The 26024-nt window shown below is 39.6% G+C and overlaps 1 protein-coding gene across 5 annotated transcripts in view; it reads left to right on the top strand.

The window, feature by feature from the left end:
* atp2b4 (ATPase plasma membrane Ca2+ transporting 4) overlaps positions 1-26024 on the top strand; it is a 103914-nt gene that overhangs the window by 26467 nt on the left and 51423 nt on the right. For all 5 annotated transcript variants that reach the window (XM_073876021.1, XM_073876018.1, XM_073876019.1 and 2 more), the window contains exon 2: positions 12381-12646. In XM_073876021.1, the coding sequence (XP_073732122.1) occupies positions 12451-12646 (196 nt within the window). In that variant the 5' untranslated portion in view covers positions 12381-12450. The remainder of the gene's footprint in view (positions 1-12380; positions 12647-26024) is intronic.

Raw genomic sequence — 26024 nt, 5'->3', positions numbered from 1 at the left:
CGGCCAAACCATTTCTCCTGTTCTCGGCTTGTTTTCCTTAGCTTTGTTCTCTTGCCATTCAGCATTGCTTATTCTGCCATCAGCCAGGGATCCCAGAGGGACCTGTGGCTTAGGTATGATGTCTGTTCTTCTGGGAGAAAAACAAGAATGGACCTATGTGTTTTCCAGATTCTGAGAGCCTATTAGTCTGGCCTCTGTGCTGTTGTTGTGTTTGAGTGAAAGTTAATGCATTTGCTTTTGAGAGGTCAGTGAATTCAGGGTAGAATTCCCCTCAAGGCCTGAGGGAAAAGGGCCTGTTACTCCAGGAACAGTCGAACATATTTCAGACTCTAATTGCCGTTTTAATAGAGTTCATTACCACTAATGCATCTAATGATCTTGCATGATTTTGTTTCTTTTCACAGTTCCAATACCCTTTTCAAGTGTCCCTTACTTGTGAACTTACACTTTGGTTACATAATACATAGACATTTAGTTACCATGTAAATATAGGCTGGTCCATAGTATCTTGAGCTAGTGTTGGGAGATATGCCCCAGTTTGAGATTGTCCTATCCTCAGCCTGTGAGATTGCCGATACACGATAGTATCTGGGGGCATGGCAGTAGTTTACTTATTTATTTGTTCATTCTTTTACTCATTAATGACAAGTCACTTGACAAAACATAAGCAAGGGCAACACTGTCATGACCGCAACCTTCTTAAAACTGATGCCATTAATCCAAGCGCGTCATTAAATCCCAGGCGCTCTTAACAACAAAAAGGAAATGTCAGAGCGACACGTATTACAAGCTCATCCAAAATCATGAGCATTACATGCTGGCAGGCGCCCACAGTTGGCATCCCCATGGCGTTTTTAGACGTGTTTAAACGCTTTGGCGTACATGACCCCTAAGTGCATGCAAGCTTTTTTGGCAAAAACTTCCACTTTTCAAAAAATCCACTTCTTTGAACAAGACCGTAAACAGTTGCAGAATCACTAAATGTGTAACTAGAAACACTGCAAATGATGAAAGTCAGAATGTAAAAATAAAGAAACTGAACCACTCATTAGGGGGCGCTGTGAACTATGTGACTGCCACGTAGACATGGGCCGGTATAAGATTCTGGCGGTATGATAGCCTTTAGCAAAAATACCCCGGTTTCACGGTGTTGCCATGCTGAGAGCATGGGGTAATATCATTATCTTATTTTTGACATAATTGGAGTTTAGAGGCTTTTGCATCTGAGCTCCTCATTTGATGTTAAAAAGTTTGTATATGATCGTGTTAAACCACAGTTTGGCATTCACTGTAGACAGAAAAAACTGTTTGTATCTGTAACCTTTCATGGCACTTATTTAAGATGCAGTGTTTGGCATTGAAGAAACAGTTGGTGTGTTTCTCTTGTTTGCACCTGTTTGCAATCCATCTAGCCCCCCACCTACATCTTTGCTCCTAGAGCTTTGGCTGGTTTTAGTTAGCATTTTCTCCACGTTAGATTTTTTTGTCTTTCTTTTGGTCCTTTTCGCATGATATCTCGTAATACCCACGCTCCGTTAATGGTGGGTTTAATTGCATTCTACCAGCCTGGTTGTTTACACACAGATTTGGTACGTCGCTCGCTATCTGTGCGAACGCATGGGGTTTGGCAGTTGAATGAGTTCAGCATGTTGTTCATGACACGACAAGAAGGCAAAATCCCAGACGCACTCTCTGAATTCTAAATCTTTTATTGTAACCATGCTTGTTTTTTTTTTCTTCAGCTCCTCTTCTTATCACCCTCCCCACACACGCACAGTTTTCCCTTGCTTCCGTGTCTTTATGATGGGCTATAAGAGATTCAGAGATTGTGTAAGGGATTTTCTACTTCCTTTGAGTCACGTGACTGCAGACTGGGTGTGGCCTTTTCCAGGCAGGCAAGCTGTGTGCTTTTGTGTCAGAGGCATGAGCCTGTCAGTAAATTATTTTGTGCAGTTGGGTGGGGGTTTGGCATAAACACGAATACACAAACAACCATAGTATGCACACAGAGATATGGGTGTGGCATGTCCTCCAACTTGGTACAGTGCATAATCACGTATTATTGCAGAAAATGTAAGTGCCAATGCAAAACCGTCTGATTGCTAAGGTCTTCTGACCCAGGGTGCACTGGGTGGTTGTTGTGGCATTTGTAGGTTGTTGCTAGGATGTTTTGTGTGTTTGGTAGATATGGTTTTGGTCTGCACTTTAGTGTAAGTCTGTGAGAGATTTCCACAAGTAATATATGATTTGATTGTATCATTCATGTCCATAGCAATAGTGTTTGAATTTCTGACCCAATGTGACCTTGTCTGTGAAATCCAGGCTAAAGCATCAAGGTTTGTTTTCAGTCATAGATTCACGTTATTTCAATCTTTGACTTGTCTCCGTTAATTTTAAATATATGAAGGCTATATTTTCACAGAATGTTATTTACATTATATAGGATAATTTTCTCTGTAAAAAAAACAGTAAAGCACACAAAAAATGATAGGGACACGGATAGGCATGGGCCAATTACCGGTTTAAGGTATAGTCAAGATTTTCAAGGTATAGAGTCAAGGTTTCAAAACCACTAACTTTTTCTGTGATACCGTTTCCAAGGTATGAGCTGTGTTTCCACAAAATTAATTAAATAATTTATGTAATTAACATTTTAATATATATTACAAAAATATTTCTTAAAGAAAATGATCATTTAGGCTATTATTTTTAAAGCTTTATTTTTACCCGGCATACATATTGTATGTTGCTTAAAAATAAAATGTATTGCGTCCAGTTAAAAAGTTTTTGTTTGTATATGTAGGCTAGTGTTGGGCGATATGCCCCATTTTTAAATTGTCATATTGTCAGCCTGTGCGATCGCTGATACACGATAGTATCAGGGGGCGGGGCAGTAGTTTACTCATTTATTAAATTACTGCCCCACTACTTTACTTATGACAAGTCACTTAATTGGTGGACAAAAAAGAAGCAATGGCAACACTGTCATGACCGCAACCTAGACGCGCGCATTCAGGTCCGAGCAAGAGTCCAAGACGCGCGCATTCAGGTCCGAGCAAGAGTCCAAGACGTGCCCATTCAGGTCCGAGCAAGAGTCCAAGACGCGCGCATTCAGGTCGGAGCAAGAGTCCAAGACGCGCACATTCAGGTCGGAGCAAGAGTCCAAGACGCACACATTCAGGTCCGAGCAAGAGTCCAAGACGCGCACATTCAGGTCCGAGCAAGAGTCCAAGGCGCACGCATTCAGGTCAGAGTAAGAGTCCAAGAAGCGCGCATTCAGGTCCGAGCAAGAGTCCAAGACGCGCACATTCAGGTCCGAGCAAGAGTCCAAGACGCGCGCTTTGAGTCCACGTGCATCTCATACCGGCCCATGCCTAGACACGGATAAAGTGATACTTTAATAAGCACTACTATGTGAGGTGGATTTTTTTAAACAAAGTGATTCATACAATAACACAAACAGATGTTTTTGCTCTTTTGTTGAGGCTTCACAAAGAGAGCCCTCAGTTTTTTTCACTGTGCAGCTTTGTTTAGTTAAAAGAGATTCATTCCAGTTTCACAGGGAATGTGGTTATACTAATTTACCAATAGTGCTTTTGCCAACCTTTTTTTTTGAGTCAGCTGCGATTTGTTGTTAAGGAATAACTTGGATCAGTTTCTGCTCACTTACACTCTTGTGCCAGACTTCACAGTTGTGCTACGAGGCCTGTTTGGTATGCTGCACACTTGTATTTTGGTATACATAACTCGTTCAATACCATACAATGCCCCACAGACTGTGGCATGTCGCAACTTGGAGGAGGGGGCGCTTCCTTTTGGCTGTGTGGGCGCAGCAAGTGTGTGCGAGTCGACTGGATTGGTGCAGAGCGTGCAACTGCGTCCAAGGCTCCGCATTCTCCCGCTTTAGTATGCAAGGCAGGTGTGGCTGCAGTCAGATGGAGGCTGGGCTCAGGCCGCCGCCTTTACACACAGACAGAGTGTTTCTCCCTTGGCTGCCTCCAATTACACGCCCCTCCGTTACACAAAAACACAGCCACGTCGCCCATATACCATTCTTCCTCATCTTTGTATCCGAAACACTGCTGTCATTTTCTTTTTCTATCCGCTTTGTCTGTCAGTTTTAAACGCATTATCTTGCGTCATGTGTCTCTTTTGCAGTAAAAAATATCTTGGCATTCGTCTCTTGCAGTCATGTCCCCAGACGTCCTCTTTTAAAAAAGACAATTCTTGTCTGCTTTGATGCACGTCCACATCAGCCTTTTTCCGACCGATCCGCTCTTTCCTTGCTGGCCTGTCATCTGTTTCAGCCAGAAGTTATTTAGTTCCCGTTCTCTTGTCAGGAACCCAGGGCAGCTGATGAATGAAAAGCTGAAATGTAGGGGGGATGGAAATACATGGAGGTGCAGCAAAGATGAATGGGCTGTCTGTCCTGCAGCGTGGAGCTGTAGTTGGGGTCAGGGGAAAGGGGAGAAATCCGCAGATTAGGTGCCATGACTGGTCAGCACTTAGTAAGACTCTCAATGATAGTTTAAAAATTACAGTACTAAATACGCACTCAGTATTTGGGCATCTGTTATTTTCCTAACTTGAGTTCACAAGTTGCCGGTGTGTCGGTGGAGTTTGTTTGTTGGCACACTATTTGTCTCACTCTCCCCAGGGAGCAGGTGGTTGTCTGTGAGCACAGCAAGGCAGTAAATCCCAGTAGATGGTTTTTATATTTCTAGAGAAAAATATGTCATTTAGCCTTGCTTTGTGTAAACTGCTCCTATCTTCGTGGATTCCCCACTGCCTCACCTGACCTGAACATCATTGGACAAAGACTTTTCAGGGGTAATTTAATAGCATTCTCTATCCGGTGCTCCACCATTAATTATTGGGAGTGCTTTAGGCTGTTTGGTTCTCCCTCCGGCTTTGATACGTTTGACTGGCTTACATCGGTTTATCATATCTCTCTGCAGAGGGGTAAGCCATGTTAAAAAAATCTCCCCACATCTCTGCCACATGCTTTTTGCTCATTGCATACCTGCATAATTTCATTCACCTCCTGATGCAGATAAAAACTACCGCACTAAAAAGGATAAAAACGGCTTTATTGCGTTTTTTCCGTATTTTCTGACAGACAGCCATGAACTGAAGTCAGTAGACATTTCAACACAAAGGACGGGTATATAAAAGGAGTGTTGTCATTTTTAGACGTTGACAGCATGAGGCTGCCTTGTCTGCAGGGAGCTGAGATATTTTGCCCTTTTTAGATGTGCATTAACTTAAACTGAAACTGTTAAGATGCAGTGTAGACTGATGAGTCACCCTAATAAAAAAGCAAAAGAGAAAGAGAGGGTGGAGCGCAACAAGAAAAAAACACAAAGAAGGAAGAGGCAGCAAAAGGCTTTTTGGTGCCGCAGAGCCCCAGTAGAGTAGAGGCGGATGTGGGGCCTTAAGGCCTGTGCTGGCACGACTGCTTTAGGACAGTGGAGGGAAACAGATGTAGCCATGATTTACATCTGCTGTGTACCAGCGACTGCTCATACGCTTTAATCGTACAGCAATGCCTCTCGTATTTCCTCCCTGCCTTACATTGGTCTTCTACTTTCCACCCACTTTTTTCACTTCCCTGGTGTTTGGTCTCCCCCACTTCCATCCTGTGCTCAAACCACAGCCTTCGTGATACAGATTGAGCTCAGAGGCTTTAATCCTCTCAGTGTCTTAGCATCCTCCTCACACTCACAAAGGGATACAGAGTGTGAACTGCTTAGTGCACCCTCTCCTCCCCTTGCACTGCCTACGCTGGGAGGGGTTTGCAAGCGGTTGGATTTGTGAAATATAATGTGATCTCAATATAAATGTGTTTCACAAGTAAAAGTATTGTGTTATGCCACACAGTATTGGTTGTTAGTCATGCGTAGTAGGGACTCTACATAATATAAAGCCTTTTATGGTTTGTGGGTTTGTGTTGCCCCTGGTTCTTTTTTTGTCCACCCCGATACTATTGTGTATCGACGATCTCACAGGCTGACGATAGGACGATCTCCCTTTGGGAATATCGCCCAACACTAATACAACATTCATATATCTGCACACAATGCAAGACTTGGGGCCGTCCCATTTCTACCCCCTTAAAACTTTCACTTGGTTTTGAGTGCCCTTGACAGTAAAGTCCCCTCAACGAGGGAAGTAGGGTTTAAAATCTTTCCCTATGAAATGGGACAGCACTATATGGAAAGTAGCGTAGCGAACATAGCAAACGTGCTCACCTACGTCACGCGCAGTTTTGACGCGTCTACAGGTAGTAGCCTCCTACTATTTTTTTATTCAAGAAAATTCTGGGCTCGCAAGGTATCCTGGATAATTTCATCTACCACTTAGTTTAAGCCTGCATCGGTCCTGACTACATTATGAAGGTTGATTCTAAGAGGAAAACAGCACTCCGTGTTGCTCCCTAAAGTAATGGGACGCCCTACACGTGTTCGTGAAAAAAAGCAAGGCAAAATGTAGGGGAAGGGGAGGTATTGGGATGGACCCTATAACTAAGTTATGTACTGGACAGACAATTTAACTCTCGATGTGTATGTGCACCATAACTGCGCACTTTCAAACACATCCAGTCAAAGCACAAGCTTTATAACATTAAGCCTTTATAACATTAAGTCTTTTGCTATCATTTTAGCGATTAGCTGTGTCGTGTCTTCCTCGCACCTGTTCTCATTTAAGATGTAATGCTCTCATATATTTTTGGTATTTTTTATATTTGATGTTCAAATATGAGATGATATGAGGTAACTTGTGATGGCGCTGTACATTTTTGCACCTGACTGACTGTATTATCTTCTTACTGAAGTGAATCTGAAAATTACTGCATCCTTTTAAAACCATAGTGCCTCAGTGATGTGTGTTCGGCTTCACAGCATTGTACGGATCAGCGAAGTTGCCGCGGTGCGAGTGCGCATAGGAAGCTTTTGAATCATGCATGGTACTCATGTCATACGCCGGTCTGCGCAGCTTACGTCGACGTCAAACTTGCGCCCAGTCTTTACTACCACAGTCGCTTTTAATGCTAACCAGATATCCAAATGCCACCATAAGCACAAAAAATCAACGTTTTCGTGATCAATCGTCTATGCCACATTTGAGTACTTGAACAATCGATTCTTCAACACATAGTAGACAATTTTTTGGTCGGTGGGCAGTGACTGCCTTTTCCATCAGCTGTTACCGCAAGTATTTTGCAGATCTGTGGGAAGCACTGTTATCTCTGTCTGTGCTGTAGTTTACAGACAAACTTTTTATAGGCTTGAACTTTTTATATTAAATGTGGTGGAAAATGTCAGGTCACGGCATGGTGTCCTCCAGGGCATAATTTTATCCTACCCAGGACAAACTTTAATTTTGCAGCTTGATGTTTGTAACTTCATTTGAGGTCATAGAGGTTGCTCTCATGGTAAATACGTTAATATGAGAGTATGTAATTTTTATACTATAAAGTCTCATTTTCAGGAAGTAAGGTCGCTCCTCCTTTGATGTTCTGTCAATATGTCTGAGATCTGTTTTTGAGGTTTGAGCTTTTTCTGTATGCACTTCAGCATCTTAATGTGACATTTACGCCAAAGGCACATTGACAAAAGGAAGTGTGTATGATAATAGCATTCTAAGCACTTGTGTAATCAACTACACTGAAATATCTAAAAGATATGCCAAAAAGTTAATAGAAATAGGCATTCTAGTTGTCGAAGGATAGTCCCTTAACCTTTTTTCACATTTATTATGCTATCAACTGTGTTGTGACAGCTAACAACCTTTGGACCTAATAAAAGTGCATTTTAGTTTAAATAGCCTTTTTGGTTGCACATTCACTGCACGTGCACCCTGAGCATTAATGGTGGTTTATGGTGCCGTGGCTGTTGTGCTTGTTACACCAACCTACAAGCATTTGTGATTCATTTTGATAAATGCAAATGGCTCTTTGGGCTGAGCTCATTCCCTAAATGCATTGTAGGAAAGCTCATAGCATTTAAAATGATTTGTTAAATGCCCTGCTGAGACTGCATGATAAATTGCTCCACTTTTAAGCGTCAGTCACTATGACTGTCAGGCCGTTGCACAAAAGGTCTGCTTTGATTATGCTTTTGGCAAATGAGTAATCATCTTGTGGTATTTCTGTGAACTCATGGATCTTTTGACCACCCTCATGTGTAGTAAAATAATAGGCAAACGCTCACATTTTATTAGTGGTCTCTGTCTTTCACTTTGAAAACGTGACATGGAGAGATTTTTGAATCCAAGTGTGGTTACAGAGAGCGTGAAGGGTGGATCAATTTGCATTGAAGTGCGGTTCTTGCACTACCATACCGGTCTGCTCTGATTGCTTGAGTTACAGCTGACTAAAGTTGAAATTTGACTGTTTTATTCTCCACTAAGACTACTACTACTACATACTGAATGAATGGAAGTGTGCTTTCCAACGGAGTATAAAAAATAAATATCCTGCATCCATTGGTGTCTTATTAAAACAGACAATGTTTGCTTTGGATGCTGACGTAAGGTTTTTTTTAAGTCTGGGACTTACATCATGGCACCTAATTGTAGTCTGGGTGTGTTAAGCCCATGTTATAGTCGTGCGTAAGGTCAACATCGTAGGTTATCCGTTGCCTGAGCGTAGCTCTGCATAGCCTGATGTACACCTCACAAAAATTTTTAAAAGCGCGTCAGTTCTACGTGGACTGCAAGCACTGTGATCTTCTCAAAACACACAAAACAAGTTGCAGTTTCTTCTTCGTTTGTGAGTTAAACTGGCCAAGCTGCTTCTTCATTTACAGTCACGCTGCTACTGTGGTTACATGCGTAGAAACTGCCTTCAAGCGGTCAGCATGTGTGTTTGCACGTCGACGCGGACGACACTGCAGAAGTATATATGAAAACCGACGCATAACCTACGCACAACTATAATGAGTTCTTAACTATGCAGCTACATAGAAGTAGGGTTGGGAATCGAAATCAATTTCAATTCTGGAATCAGATCCTTACAATAAAAATTTTCAATTCCTATTTATAATTCCTGCATGCACATTTTAAGTCTTTTATTCATGTTATTTGTGAATACTTGACCCGTGACATTTTATGAGTTCTTATATTTCACATAGACTGAATCAATTGAACATGTACAGAACTTGTCATGTGAAAAAGAGGTAATGAAAAACGTTATGTGCAAAAATGTATTCGTGGCAGTCAGTATAGATTTTGTGGTGGACATTTTCACGTTACTTGTTACTTTTTCAAGTCAAATTCTCTCCTACTTCTCTCTTACAATAATGTCATGCCCTGTGTAAAACAAATATTCTTGTATTAACTATATTATTTTGCGTAACCACATGGTTTTTTATCTAAATATTTCCTTTTTTCCCCACATTGGAATCAAAACTATTTATCGGAAAGAATCTGAATCGCTTGGCATAATCAAAATTAAGGGTATCACGATTTCGATTTTAAATAAAAATCAATCGAAATTAAGTCACAACCTCAAACTTCGAATTAAAAAATGGGATCGTCGATGCTGCCACGCCCCATGTCACATTCAGTCAGCTTGCCAAGCGGGGGAAAAAAACACTCCGAGGTGCCTTTAAAAACATCTGTCCAGCGGGACGCAATTTATATTTTAAACACGAGGGATGTATTGCTATGACTCCTTGAAATGCATATCATAAACGGGTTTATTTACTACCAGTTGATCTGACTTTGGACAGAGCGCAGCTCTCTGCACGCAAGTTACGCGAGAGTGAGAGAGGATTTTTGTGCAGCGGGTTATATTTTAACTCTTTCACCGCCAGCGTTTTTTAACTCTTTCACCGACATTGACGAGATATCTTGTCAATTAAGAGAAAACGCTTCCCCGCCAATGACGAGATTTTCCGTCTTTCCGCAATACCGCTATTATCCACCAGGTGGCGCCCTTCCGCAACTTTTTAAACCCGGAAGTATTGCCCTATGGCAAGCGGCTGCATGTCCGTGTCTGTTTTAAAGATCGGCCTGAATGGGATCTCTATGAAAAGTCCGTCACAAAAATAGAATTATTTCAGCTTTTTGCTCAAAATGTGGTGTTTTTGCAGAAACCTACCCATATTCAAAAGTTGATTACAAAAGAACCGCTAAAGGTAGGATGAAACGTTTTTTTTTTTTTGTTTGAAAGCAGAGGGTGTGTTCTTTCATTTGGTATATTGTATGTTTATATATTTAAAGAAGAACATTTTCTGGAAGGCATTAAACTTTGGTGAAAATCATGATGTCAGATCACATTTTGAGCAAAAAGCAGAGATAATTCTATTTTTGTGACGGACTTTTCATAGAGATCCCATTCAGAGCGGTCTTTAAAACAGACACGGACATGCAGCAGCTTGCCATAGGGCAATACTTCCGGGTTTAAAAAGTTGCGGAAGGACGCCACCTAGTGGATAATAGCGGTACTGCGGAAAGACGGAAATACTCGTCATTGGCGGGGAAGCGTTTTCTCTTGATTGACGAGATATCTCGAGATATCTCGTCAATGGCGGGGAAAGAGTTAAACAAAAGGGATAGTTTGCCTCAGCTTGCATGAAACGCATAAAACTGAACATATACGTAAGGATTACTACTTTAGTTTACGTTTAGACTTCGAACATGACACGTGAGACAAAGAGAGGCGCAGCTGCTTATGACGCGCTGGATTTATTTAAAATGCTAGGAGTCAAAGAAGGAATCCTCTCTCTGCAAGCTCTCTCGCGTAAAGTGAAGCCCACAAACCCCCATGCGAGGAAAAGGATGCAATGTGAATGATAATGTGAAACTATAATAATAAATAATAATGGCATAGCATTTTTTGTCTTTCAAAGAGAAAAGTAAAAATCGCGAATCGACCTTAGAATCGAAGATGTAATCGAATAGAGGATTTTGAGAATCATGACACCCCTAATCAAAATTGGAATTGATCAAATTGAATCGATAACCAACCCTACATAGCAGCATGCTAATAAATACTAAAAACAGATGCATAGCCACACCCTGGGAACCACTTAGCATCATGCCGGCATTGGCCACTCACATATTGCAGAGGAAATTTAAGATCAGAACTTTTCAAAGATATTCTTGGACATTTTCTCTTCGGCGTGGCATGTGATTAATAGATTTAGTTTTTATCCCTCCACAGAAGCACTCAAAGATTTTGTGCTCTGCTAATCTGAAGGCTTGGTAATGGCCTCTTTCAATGCCTTGGGCAATGGATGACATTTGTTTGGAAACAGTGTAGAGCTTGTTCTTGTGGCATTTACACATTTCAGAATTTACAGACATCTGTTACATTAGTACTGATGTTTAAACCAAACTCAATAAGATGGACTCTGACCCAGGTTATGTGGTATACTCGCATCCATACACATGAAACTGAACAATCCTCACTGTAACAGTCTGCTAGGCTATTATAATTTTAGACGCAAGTAGTCATTGACAGCAACAGATTAGTAATTCATTCCTGTAGAGTAGTTAAAATACAAGGCGTGATTATGGAATCAGGTCACATTGCTGTGAATGAATCTACCCTGGGTCGATCTGTGTTCAAAAGGATAAGTCAATGCATTGCACAGTGTGGCTGAAGCTTGACCCAAGCTACAGCTGAGAACACTAGAGAAGTGGACAGTAATCCCATATGGGTTAAAATCCACCTCAGGGCTTTTCAAGTCTGCTATCAATGAATACATTTGGGATAGAGAGAAATTTGCCGTAGTGCGTATAGAGGAATCCTTGTCCAAAATTTCAGCTTGGATAACTGTGAGCACCCATCAATGTGTGGCCTGTATTCGTCGTATTTTGTGTGCATAAGTATACCCGGTGGAGTTGGAAGCTTTCCTATCTCACAATACCACAGACCCCTCATCTCTTTATATGGGTTGGTTTTCGGGTATTCTGAAAGTAGTGTCCTCTTTCTGTTTCTGTGTCCACATCTTCTTTGGGGTTAGAGACGAATACTAAATACTTTCATATGCTACCAAATTATGGATTGTTTATGTATGTATGTATGTATGTATGTATGTATGTACGACTTGGATGGACAGAATCTTCTAGATATTAATGTTTATAGCAAACTCTTATTCAAGTGCACAAGGAAGTTCTTTTGCAGATCTGCTGTGTGAACATTTGTAAAACATTCATGAAAACGACAGCTCTATTTTGTAATGTTTGATTTATTCCCACCCCAGTGTGAATACTTCATCTAAATAGTTAAGAACACTTGTTGCTCTAAATGGTGTCAACATTTTCATATCCTTCTATGTTCTGTTCTGTCACAAAATGTTCAAGCTTAGAAATTAGGTCACTTTCTGTTTATTTGCGAAATAATTTGTCTGTTTCTTGCTTTATTCCAGTTTCTCCGTGGTGCATCTTCAAGCTGACAGATCTGACGTCCTACAGCGTGACTAAAATTTAACCGGTATAATGGCCAACAACACCACAGACCACCCGCAGGGGAACTCGGTCGTCGAGGTTGACCATGAGGGGGATTTTGGATGCACAACGATGCAGCTTCGTGATCTGATGGAGCTTCGCAGCTCTGAGGCGGTCAGCAAGATCTCAGAATGTCACGGAGATGTGCATGGGATCTGCCTCAAACTAAAGACCTCTCCCGTCGAAGGTAAGACTATGTCCACATGTTACATGAACCACTGACACAGTTAGTATTGGGCAATGTGTGAAACCTGTTCCCTCATGCCAAATTAAAAATAAGAGAAAAAATATTGTAAAGCACAGACACTCAAAATAAATCTGCGTTTTAGCCAATATTGTCAAATTTTTGCATTTTGACAATACGTTTAAGCTGAGCCGAGCTTTGTGGTTGTCCTATCTAGTTGCTTGAGTAGAGAGTCTTGAAGAGGTGAACTTTCCTAGTTGTGGTGTTTGGATTTAGGTTACACTTCTTTGACTGAAATTTCTCATGATCTTGAAAATCTTAAAATGTCTCTTGATTCTGAAAAATTACTTTTGTGGACAAAAATGTCATTGTGGCAACATATGAATCAGGGCTCTACGCTAACCTTTTTCTCAAGGAGTACATGTGCTCCTAAATAAAAAAATGTAGGAGCACACAAAGAAATATAGGAGCACAGTGAAAAAAGTTGATTAAACTGCTCAATTCATACAGATATTCTATTCCTGCGCTATGAAACAGATGCATGCGCATTAACTCAATTGCGACCCCGTCCTCTTGCATGCTTTCCATGTGAAATCAATGGTATGCTTCGCTGTTGTTTAGTGTATTGAGAACAGCCCGTCACTCGCGCACTGTGCTCCTAAATTATTTTACAAGTTCGCACATAACTATTTTTAAGTGAAATACTCGCACTGTAGAGCCCTGTGAATGGCTTGAATTAGAAATCATGGACAAAATAATGAAGAAAAGCAGCCAATATATTTATATTTGAAGAGTTTTGTTGCAAAATTTTTCAGAAATCTCGTTTTTTGATTGTGCATTCCAATTATTTCAATTCAACTGCAGTTTGTTTTGATTTAAACCTTCATAACTTAAAAAATACAGCTAAAGTAGCACCATAAAACAAAATAATAACATAATAATATAATAATAAACATGTTTTGACAAAAATGTTAAAAACGGAGTTATCTCGTTTTGCAACGAAACTCTTTATTTATGTATATGGCAGATGCTTTTATCTAAAGCGACTAACAGTGCATTACAAGGTATACATTTTACCAATGTGTGTTTCCTGGGTTCGAACCTATGACCTTTTGCGCTGCTAACGCAATGCTCTATCACTGAGCTATACAGGAGCAATAAGAGCCCATATTAGATCTTTAAGTGTTGTTTTAAAAAAAATCCCTGGGAGAAATACCTCAAGAAGCGGCTTGATAAAATGGCAAGAGGATTTAGCACATTTCAGGCAAAGTGTGGCAATTGTTTATTTTGAATGCTTTCCATCGCTACATTTGTCTTATTTCATTGTTAGGAATGAATTTACTATTAGAAGTATACATGTGTAGATTTTAGGGCATTTAACTGCATATTGTGTACTGCACCTGAAGGTGACACCTCTTATCTACAGGATAGTCAAACTCTCATGCTGATCTTTAAAGATATTTACAGGCCTCTGTTGAATAAGCCACCCGATTTAAAAATTGACTCATAAAAACCCAGTCCATCTCTCTTCAGCGACCTTCAACAATATTTTATTATAAGTATGTCACTGCATCAAGATTATTTCACCTTCGTCAATTCAAGGTGAAATTGGTCTTTGCTCCTATTAGTATGAACAGCATGAGCAAGCAAAGCAAACATCAGCAGTCTCCTCATCTTTCCCTTTGGCATATGGACTCGGTTGGATCACTCTTGCATTAAAATTTGCTCCACACCATGTCCTTAATTACATTTTAGATCATCGCTCTGTTCCATTTAGTAATGAAGGGACAGCTGTACAGACTTCCCCACACAAGAAATGTCTCGTTTTATTGAAGGGAGCATAAATATGTTTTCTCTTTCACCCTTTAATGAAGGAGTAGGAGAAAAAGCCAAAAGCAAAGTAATATTTTTTTGCATTTCTCTGCTATCTGATTTTGAAATGTTAAACCTTTTGACATTGTAAAACAATCTTATTACACATCATAAAAAGTTTGTCTAGAGCACAAGAAATACGCCATCTACTCTGCTGCATTCATCCATTTTTGAAGGGATAAAGTTAAACTATTGATATTGACAGTAGAGGCTTGGTATTGGCTTGGCACTGGACTCACTGTTAGCTCTTGTTGCATACTTGGCTAGTGTGGCAAAATGAATCATCACTGCTCTGCTGTAATATTTTTGAAATTCAAGCCTCTCGTGTTTGCATTACAGCATGACACAGACCACTGAAAGCAATGCTGTTACAGTTCATTCCAGTTATAGGCTCAATAGACATTTATTGGTCCTATTGATGGTTAATTTATGCTATGACCCCCTTATGCTCTAAGTTAAAGATAAAGACAAAAGAAAATGATATCATCTTATCTTGGTTTTTAGACTTTGCAATTTGTACCCAAACACTCCTCAAATTCTTTAGTAAATCAATAAAAGCTGTGTTCACACCCTTTATCGTGGACATGCAATTTTTTCTAAGAAAACCAGCTGTCTTGTTTTGGGAGGTGGTCGGGTCGAGCCTTGGCGATAGTCCTTGTTTATTTGGCTGTATGGCTAAAATTCATTTTTCAGAACATAAACTAAACAAAGCTTATTTCTGTTAAAGGTACCGTTTTTCCTGATCCCATTATTCAAACTTTAGTTAGTGTGTAATGTTGCTGTTGGAGCATAAATAATACCTGCAAAATGATAAAGCTCACAGTTCAATGCCAAGCGATATATTTTCTATAATAAATTTCCACTTTCAAAGCATACAGCGAACGGCCGGTTTGGACTACAGCCCTTTATTTTCATGTTGAATGACATAAAAAGAATAGTTTCTGACTAAGCTCCGCCCACAGGAATACGGCAGTCGTCGGCTAAACTCAAGCGGCTCTGCTAAGCTAAGCTGTTGTCGAATCACAACACACCAAACAAACTACACAATCAGAACTCGTTACCTATTTCTGAAGGAGGGACTTCATAGAACAAGGAAGTGAAAACAGCGCTGTAGAGATAAGGAAACTGTGTGAAAAATAATTGTTTTTAACCCACGAAACATGAACACATGTTATATTGCGCACCATAAACACAAGCATAGCTTCAAAAACACAGGAAAAATGAGACCTTTAACTCAGTCAAGCTTCTGACAGACGCTCATATTATGCAGAAATAAAAAAGTCCTACTGATTTTAAAGGTGCAATGTGTAAATTTCAGTGGCATCTACTGGTGAGGTTGTGAATTGCACCCCTCTCTTTCGAAGCACATAGAGAAGCTACGGTAGCCGTCACAGGACAAACATGTCATCGTCTGAGACATCGTAGTGACAAACGCGCTCTGTATAACATACATACATACATACATACATACATACATACATACATACATACATACATACATACATACATACATACATACATACATACATACATACATATATACATATATATATATATATATATATATATATATATATATATATATATATATATAAGTTTGTCAATTTAGGACTACTGTAGAAACATGATGGCGCAAAATGGCTTGTCACAGTATGATTTTAGCCCGTCATGTGTGTGGCTCGTCATTTCAAAAGATGTGTTATTTCATATTTGTTTAAAGCGTCACTGCAGGTTTATGGCATACTGCTGTTTTTTCTTTCTTTTTAAGATGAAGCCAAGCCACCACATTTAAACAGCCATTAATGAGCACTATTTATTCATAGCACACACTTAAGCGAAAATTTTATAGACTTGCGTGTAAACTGCAGTCTCAGGCTCCCAGAATCAAAGACAGCAATATATTAATAATTCATAAAATATCCACCTGCATAAATATTGTAGTTTTTAATCATGGTACGAGTGTATTATAGCCGTGATTATTTTGTTATTTCTTTACGACATCTGTGAGCGGTTGGACCCAGAAGTGGCGCATGACATCAGACTTAACAAGTCTTTTGTGAAATTGTGACAAAATTAAAAATACATGGTAAAAAAAATTGTCTTAATAGATACAATAAAAAGAAATAATCAAATATTTGTTTTTATGAGCTCAAATATTTCAATATTATTTTACTGAAAAATGCCCATCCAGCCACTAACAGTATTATCAGGAGGACATTTACAGTAAGACTTTCTGTGTGCATATTTTCTCTTTCAAATGACCTATAAATTAATGTTCATTCACATTTTAAATGTATCCGGCTTGTAAAGGTGTCATTTTAAAGTGCAGATATTATTCCTTGGGCATGTGATTTTGTGGATAATGGTAAAAATGCCATTTGAATGCCCTCTATTGCAAGTTGCCATGGCAGCAAAAGCACATCACAGCCCACTGTTATGTCCAAATGCGGGATTATATCTGCACTGATTTACTGATGATTAATTAATGCAGATATTTCTTTCTCATCTGAATGGCCTGATAAAGAAGTGCATAAATGCCTTACACAGATACAATTTCTATCACTTGACTTTTCAAATCTGAGCAGATTTTGAAACAAAGCATAACACAGTTGTTGACTTTGTAAAGAGCTAAAAATACACTGTGCTTCACACACTACTCGGTTGTCAAGTTGTACTGAACAAAACAAACTCACGCCTTCAGCTTTGCTAAGCTTGTTCGCCATTTCCATTTCTTCTTTCACATCATGACCTTGCACGCACTCTTTCCTGTGATTGGTTGACCACTGACCATCATGCACTTTGTGTTTTCCTAAAAGTCGTTTCATAATACAGGTGTCAATCATGTCATATGCTGGCTACAATATATAAATATTGCGTGTGTTAGTGATGTGTGCCTGTGGAGTTTACTTGTCAAGAACCTCCCAAGAGTTCATGGTTACCACAGGGGAGTTTGGTGGTCTTTTTTTAAAGGGCACCTCATGCAGTGGATGAAGATTTTCCAAAACACCCACATGCACGGCTCTTGCTTTAGATCTCATTCACCTCTCTTTTTATTAGTGTTCATTACACTCATGAAATGAACACTTGGTAGGCCTGCAAAGAATTTGCAAGTGCAGCTCTGAAATTTTCTAAAGATTTGGAACGTCGTCCTTCACGTTTGTCGCCTTCACCAGCTGCATGTTTGTTAAATGTTTTTACAAATTTGATGATACATTTAACTTCCAATAAAAGCTCAATTAAAGGTGCTATAGAATGTAAAACTGTAGTTACCAAGGCATAGATATGAGCTCTGTACATGGTAATGACGATATGGATTGAAAAATTGACATGTTTTAAGGCAGTGGTTCTCAAACTTTTTCAGCGTGCGGCCCCTCTTGTGTACGGTGCATTCCTCCGCGGCCCCCCAAAAAAATTTGTGACAAAAAACTGTTCTAAAACTCAACATTTGAATAAAAAATCATTAAATTATACAAAAAAGTAGTGCTTTTGGTAAGTAGCCTAATTTTTTTAGGTTTAATTACACAGAATTCATAAAACTGGGCCCCCCTCGGCACCATCTCGCGGCCCCCAGTTTGAAAACCACTTTTTAAGGGACTCTCCACTTTTTTTGAAAATATGCTCATTTCCCAGATCCCCTAGAGTTAAACTTTTACATTTTTACAGTTTTGGGAATCCGTTCAGTTGATCTCCGGGCCTGGCGCTTCCACTTTTAGCATAGCTTAACACTGCACTGTAAAAAATACTTTGCTGCCTTAAAATTTTTTGTTAAATCAACTCAGATTTACAAGTCATGTCAACAGAGATGAGTTGTCACAACTTATAAAATATAGTTGAAAAAAGTCAACTTAATTTTATAAGTTATAACAACTCACCTGTAGTTGTAGCAACTCATCTCTAGTCAAGATAAATAATAGTAAGTTGAAATGACTTGTAAATTCGAGTTGATTCAACAAAAAAATTTAAGGCAGCAAAGTATTTTTTACAGTGTGTAGTGTGCCATGTATTAATGGGTGTAAAGTGTGTAACAAAATGGCTTTTCTCCCCTCAGTGTTATAAAATGTAAAGCTAATTGAAGACCAGTCTTGCATGACATACTAAGACCTTTATTAAGACTACACTTCCCTAAATTCTAGAAATGTTTTCCACAGTAAAAGCATTGTGTCTTGGTTCCCTGGCTTATTAAATCAAATCAGCATGGGCACCCAAAGTGGGATTTTATGGATTATAAGAGATATATTTTTATATATTTATACAATATTTCTGTTTCTATTTTATACAAGGCTGTCAGACTAGCTTCCGTAGTTAAAAAATACGGCTGTAACTTGCCGTATGAAAATCGTACTAGGAAGTAAAATTGCATGTTTTGTGGTGCCATGGGAAAGCATTGCAGTATCAAATTGGTCACAATGAAACACTTCATTGACAAAGTGAAATAACCACCAGCAACAGCTAAACTACCAATAAAACACATTTAACATGTTTTACCAGGTTTAAATCAATGTTGTTTTTAATATCGGTGCAGTAAATTAGTAAGATGCCTGAAGATTCTGTCTAAAATGCAATAAGAGTATGAAAAAAATGTAATGGATGGAGAAAGTGGTTTTAAAATAAAGTAAATTATTTTTTTAGCTTTTTATTTTTGTAATAGTTTGTTTAACATATGCAATAAACTGTTGTGCTCCACGTTTCAATCGTTGCATAGGGTTGGCAAGTTTTGCATACGTTTATCAATACAGTGTTTAATTTAGAGACGCCATGGTTTCCCAAAAACACACATTTGGTGTAAAAAACGCAGATCAAGAACTAGAAAAGATATGACATGCTGTCCTAGTGCATTTAATGCAAGACTGTGTGTCTGGTGCAGTGATGTTGTGAGAGAATGATGGACGTGCTGTTCAGAGAGAAAGAGAGATTTTGTCTAGCTGTCGGGGGTGTGTCTGGCTGTTCTCCAGCAAGCCACGGCCCTTATGCTGTCCATGTGTTCTGAATTCCTCCCTCACCTCCCTTCCTAGCCAAGAGGAGAAAACAAAATGCAGGAGTCTTAAGGTGGAATCAATTGTTAGAAAGAAACGGTTAATCAAAAATGTAAACAACTGCTTTAGCGTAAAATTCAAAGAATACGAAAATGTATGTTTTTCTTTTATTTCTACAATGACAATTTCTACAATGACAGTACTGATCATAGAGGTCAAGCTACATAAACACCATTAAGCACCTGTGTGTCATATTTTAAGCTTTTTAAATCTGAAACCATATGGTAGCTTTGTGCAAGGAGGCAGAAATCCAAGTTTTTACAAACTTTTCCCTTTTGTATGTGAAAACATGATCACCTGGCTTGCCACATCAGCTTGGACAAAGCTGTTGTTTGGTTTTAGACTTGACAATGCACTGTAGTAAGTTTGTCACGATAGTATAAACATATCTTAAGGGGGCTGCACACCGCGTCGAGTCGCATCTAGGACAACTCAGAGGTAGCGTAAACCGGAAGTGCACATTAAATAGAGCAAGCTTAGTCAGATAGCGTCTACTTCAAAATGCAAAATATACATTACCAGCCAATGTTAATCGGTAACATCATATTTGTCCCAAATCATTATTTAATGTTAAACTATGTGAGTGGCGGTGTGTGGCGCGACAGGGATTTGAGCAATTTCCTGAGTCAAAGCTGGGCGCCGAGGACAGGCGACACCTGTCGGCGCCGCTGTGCGTATACTCGTAGAAAACAATGTGTTTAATTTTTATTTTTTGGAACGGCACGGCTCTGAGCTGCGCATCCGGTGTGTGACCCCCTTTACGGTACTATACCAGCTGAAGATTTACAATACCAAGTATTTGCCATGCAATATTGTGTTCATTCATTTTTCAAATTTACAATTTTTAAAAATATATAAATATAGACAAAACAGGCAACATTTTCCATTGAATACTTAAACAATGAGAATACTAAAAGGCTATGTATAAAAACTCAAAAACAATCATACAATTGGCAGAAGCAATTAGGGGCTGTTCACATGTTGCGCCTAAACGTGTGGAAAACACTAGGTGCGTAGGTTCTTGTCACATGACCTGCGGTGCACTTGCAGCATTCTGAAAAGTTGAAATGTGTTCAACTCGATTTGGTGCAGACGCGCCTGGAAAAAAAGAGCGTGTCGCTTTCATAATGAGCATGCATATCGCGCGCCTACATTTGAAATAACAAACTTGAGTGGCGAAAGACGCGATATGTGAATCACCTATTAGGATGTATTTACAAAGACAGTTTAAGGGTGTTTTCACACCTAGTTTGTTTGAGCCCTCTAAACGCTCTCAGAGCAGTTCAGGGTGTATATGTGAACAAACCAAGTGATCTTAGACCCCCCTAAAAGGACCCAAAAGCGAACCGAACTCAGACCACTTCTGGAGGTGGTCTGAGTACGGTTCGCTTTTGGGTTCTTTGGTGGTTCGATTTCTTTTTGATATGTGAAATCAATGAGGTCCCGGTCCATATCGCGTGTGGTTTTGACATTGTATCAAAATAAACTGCTGCACAGAAAGCTGGGATCTGAGTTCTTATGAAGTTGTGATGTGAACAAGAAAGGGTCTGAGATCACTTCAGTTCTGAAGAGGACCAGAAAAAGAACTGGGTCCTCTTTTGAGTCCACTATATTGTGAACACCAAAAGGACTGAGGTCACATTCGGCTAGTCCCTTCTCTGGTTCACCCTAAGTGAACTGGGTTTGGTTCTTTTAAAATGAACTATATGTAAAAACACCCTAAAGCTGTTCAGAGGTGGTGTGAATGTATTTACACTGCTATTACAATTGCATAAATTATTATTAAATTAAACAGGAAATATTTAAAGATTAAGATAACGAAATTAATGTAAAGTAATTTTCAGTAACAGTGGTGACCAGTGACTTCTTTTTCGGCATGTCATGTGAACATTGTGCATCATGCGTCTTTTCAAAATAAGTGCCTGCTGCACATGCGTCTAAAGGGTTTCAATGACACTTGCGTTTGACAGATACTAGGGATGCACCGATACCACTTTTTTGGAATACGAGTACTTGCATTTCAGTACTTGCTGATACCGATACCGAGTACTTAATAAAAAACATGATATAAATTTACAGGTAACAGCTTTCGTCATATAATTTAACAAAAAAACAAGGGACTAGTTTGGAATTAAGACCATTTATTTAAAATGAAAAGCATGTTGTATGCACCACATTACAGATAAATAATTATAAAAAAATGAAACAGTGACAGTGCAACTCAAGTATTTTTTTCAGTTTGTTGTAAACTCTGCCTCTTTGGACAACACAAGACATTAACCCCTTACACGCGGCTTAAACATAGACATTTCTCAGACCGTGGTATCGATTTCTGGTATCGGGGGACTTTTAACGAGTACGAGTACTTTAGAAAATGTGGTATCGAGGCCGATACCAGTATTGGTATCAGTCCAGAGCGTGGCTAATAAAGCCCTTGCAGTAGCTAAGATATCTGCGCTTTCATGCTGATCTCATTGACTTTAATGCGCGCGAGAGAGAGAGAGCGCGAGTACGCGGCTCACTATGCAGACATGTGCATCAGTGAGACAGACACGCAAAGTGAAAGTATACCCCGCTACCTTTAACTCTACGTACTCCACGGGACAGATGCGTCCTTTCCATATGGGTCACGGATCAACAGCAATTCATCACGTTACTTTCAAAAGTGCATCCGAATCGATACGGAAGGTGCTGTATCGATGCGCGCATCGTCAGGCGTCCATGACGATGTATCGTCGTATCGATATTTTGAACACAGCACTAGCCAGCACTGTTCAGTAACATGTTGACTTGTACATAGGCGAATACTCGGTTTTCGAGCTCCCTTCAAGGGCAGCAAGTCAATTTGTTTATTGATTTATTACAATGTTGTACTAATTGCAAGACCATTCAGGATATAGCAGGTCAAGATGTATAAAAGTAAATCTATTTTACACAAAAGTCTGCCCTGTATTTTCTTCAGTCTGTGTCTTTTGTTTCTGTTTTGTGAAGTTACTTGCGTGTCAAGCTGAAATGCAGCCTGTTGTGCTTGGTTGTCAGTCTGGCCCTGCTGAGCTCTGCGGCCCTATTAATGATCTGCTCCATTGCCATCACAACCGTCACCTCTCTGCATCCTATTTCAAAGCCCTAGCTTCCATCACCTTGACACCAGCCCCCCGGCAACAGTCTCCCAGCCATAGATGTGACTGCAGTTGTCTGGAGGCAGTCAGCTCCTCTTAGCATCTCGCAAATAAACGAATGAATAATATTTGGGTGCCTCTATGTGATGATCTTCTGAACGGAGGCCTTCTTGTTATTAAGATGGACATTCACATTGTTTTATCCATTCCACTGTTGTCTAAGACCTGAGCTTTCCTCAGGCCAGACAGAACGGTTGTTTACCTGATTTGCATGACCGGCTCCTCGTTTCCAACTTGAAAGCATTGTTTTCGACAGGGCCGGATGCCGTTCTTGTTAAAAGTGGTGCTTTTGTGAGTCAGATGATTTGTGGGAATACACCTGCCGTACTGTTTTGTTACTGAACAAGAGGACATTTATGTATTCAGTTGATATAGAGCTATTGCTGAGAAAGTGGGTATGAAAAACAACATTTAGCCAAAATGAGGAACTCAGGATGATTTCAAATGCCTTTGAAATGCTTAGTAACGGCATTTCCATTTGATATTCCACAGGGAGGGCCAGAATGCTTTTGCCCTAATTTTCAATCTCGTAAATGTCGACACATATACAAATCACTCACCGGCCAGCCTGGAATGGACCGTTAGTGCACCGAGAGATAAATAGATGAGGAGAAATAAAGAGAGGTACAATCTCTGGAAAATCAATTTTGACCTTCAGCTTGTTTATAGTGGAGGGCAAACAAAGGGGTTTCTTGATTACCGAATGCTGCCCCAGTAATAAAGAATTGTTTGGTGTTTATGAGACGTCTCAGACAGAATCAATGCAAAGAGTTTTGCATTTTCTGTGTTGCTTTTTGGGAGAAATGGTAAATCCTACTTTTTTTCAGTAAATAAAGGCATATTTCAAAATGAAAACACATAGGGGTATAAAGTAATTTATGAATGATGGGATGATGAGCTCCAATTTGGTGGAATTCTGCAAGCACGTGTTTTATGTCAGCCAGATTATGAGCCAAATGACTAAGCATTAAACATGAGTGGCTAAACCTGATTCATAACAGACATATGTAGCCCTAAATTCACAAACTGCAGACAGATCAGATATGAATGAGCGGTTTCAACAGCAGGCTGTCGCAAAAGACACACTTTCAAAGCAGCCACATCCTGTCTGTATTGCTAAATATATTATAAAACAGAGGAATCCGTATTGGCGAGAACTGTGTGTGTGCATTGCTTTTCAAAAGATCCAGACTGTTGTTTCAACTGACTAGCCTGTTCATGATTGACCCCGCAACAATCCAGAGCAGGGGTGGGCATTCCTGGTCCTGGAGGGCCACTATCCTGCAAAGTTTAGCTCCAACCCTAATCAAAACACCTGAATGCCATTTTCAAGTCATCTAGGAACCTTTGATAAGAGTTTTTCACGAGTGTTTGATTAGGGTTGGAGCTAAACTTTGCAGGATAGTGGTCCTTCAGGACCAGGAATGCCAACCCCTGATCCAAAGTGAACAACAAAAAAAGACAAAGTGAGACAGCGAGAGATGAAAGACATTATAAAGCCCAAATGTACGCCACATTCGAACGTACAGCTTTGCAAAGTATAGTTTATTGGACTTAGATGTGTACATAGACATTTGATGCATGCGCATTGTGACAAAATGCAGTGGATCTGCTAAGCTACATATTACATTCTCCTGTAGGCGCATGTGCCGCCTATGCATACAATGTACGCGGGGTTTCAAAAAATTTGCCGGTGAGCGTTGAATACGCGTGTACTCTTCTGATGACGGAAATTGCATCACACGCACTGTACGCGGACCCTCGCATACATGTAAAAAATTTACTCTACTTCGGCTTAATATGATTCCTAACTATTTTTCTGATTTACTCTCAGAAAATCTAGAAAGCTAGACTTTGACTTTGTCTTACAGGGCTCAACATAAAGGACTGCCCGGTTGCCCGGGGCAAGCGTGAAAGACGTTTGGGCCAGTAAAAAGTATTTTCACTTGCCCGATCGAGCCAGTGCTTCACCCTCAGTCACTAAAATATGTTTGCATCAATGCATATTATTTAACATCTTGGAAGCAGACATTTACTTGGGTAAACACGGCGAAAGAAACAATGCAGTTTGCTGTCAGTTTACAGGTAAAGCAGAAAAGTTGGGAGGCTTTTTTCGTTGGAACATGTCTGTTGTATATGTATACAATTATATTTGACTTTTGAATTATTATTTTTAATTATGTCACACTGACATTTTTTTATTGGGGCCAGTGAAAATTTTGGCAGGGCAAGTGAAAACCAGAACCACTGGCCTGACCGGGCCAGTATAAAAAATTATTTGTGTTGAGGCCTGTCTTATAAACGCAGCATTTATTGAAGTTGCTACGTGGATTATTTTTTAATATAATGATGTGAGCTAGAAGTCAACTTTTCTGGAAAAATCCATTTTTAAGTTTCTTAAACACTGTTGCACTGTCAAAACATTGCTCTGTTCATCTGATGATAAATGTCAGTTTCTCTTTCATTGTTAATCCTGTGGAGGGGTTTTGCACCAGTGATGCAAATTGTAGAAACAGCAGCTGTAATGAATAAGTCAATATGCTTTGTCCTCCACAAAGTCAGACTCTTATTGTATCTATATTCTGGCTCTTATCTAAAATCTCAGCTGCAACCTTTTTCATCTCTTTCCCCCTTGAGATCTTGCTGCAGTGTTGATCATGAACAGGCTGGTCAGTTGACACAGCCTGGATCTTTTGAGGAGGATTGCGCACACACTGTTCTTGCCTCTACCGATTCCTCGCTTTCATAATATATTAAGCAATACAGACGGGATGTTTCTGCTTTGAAAATGTGTCTTTTTTTAAAGCCTGCTGTTGAGATCACCTTATCATATCTGATCTGTCTGTAGTTTGTTACTTGGCAAGACACTTTTTTTTACTTAGAGGGTCCGGAAAGCAGAAAACCTTTGCACTACGCAGATATGTGCAAACCTGTGCAGATCTATGCACATACAGTACTGTGCAAAAGTCTTAGGCCGCCATGCCAAAATTAGATTGTTTTTGCAATGTTATAATGATCATATATAATTATTTCTCAGTCTCTTTAATAGAATACATCCAGAAAACACAGGAAATGTGTATATACTATTAAAAACTGTATAAAAATGTAAACTGATGTGAAGTTTTTAGGGTAAACTCCGCTTCCACTTGAGCTGTAGCAGGAAACTGCAGGATCTCTTTAACCTAAATAAAATTAAATCCTAATTTCTAATTTTAAAGAATTTTTTTACTTCATTCTGCTAAAAACGCTCAAGATGTGTTTAGTGCTAAGAGAGGTCACACTAAACACGACAATGCC

Source organism: Misgurnus anguillicaudatus, chromosome 14, assembly GCF_027580225.2.
Source record: "Misgurnus anguillicaudatus chromosome 14, ASM2758022v2, whole genome shotgun sequence".
Lineage (NCBI taxonomy): Eukaryota > Metazoa > Chordata > Actinopteri > Cypriniformes > Cobitidae > Misgurnus > Misgurnus anguillicaudatus.
The sequence above is the reverse complement of the archived record's forward strand: the minus strand, read 5'-3'. Positions and strand labels throughout refer to the sequence as shown.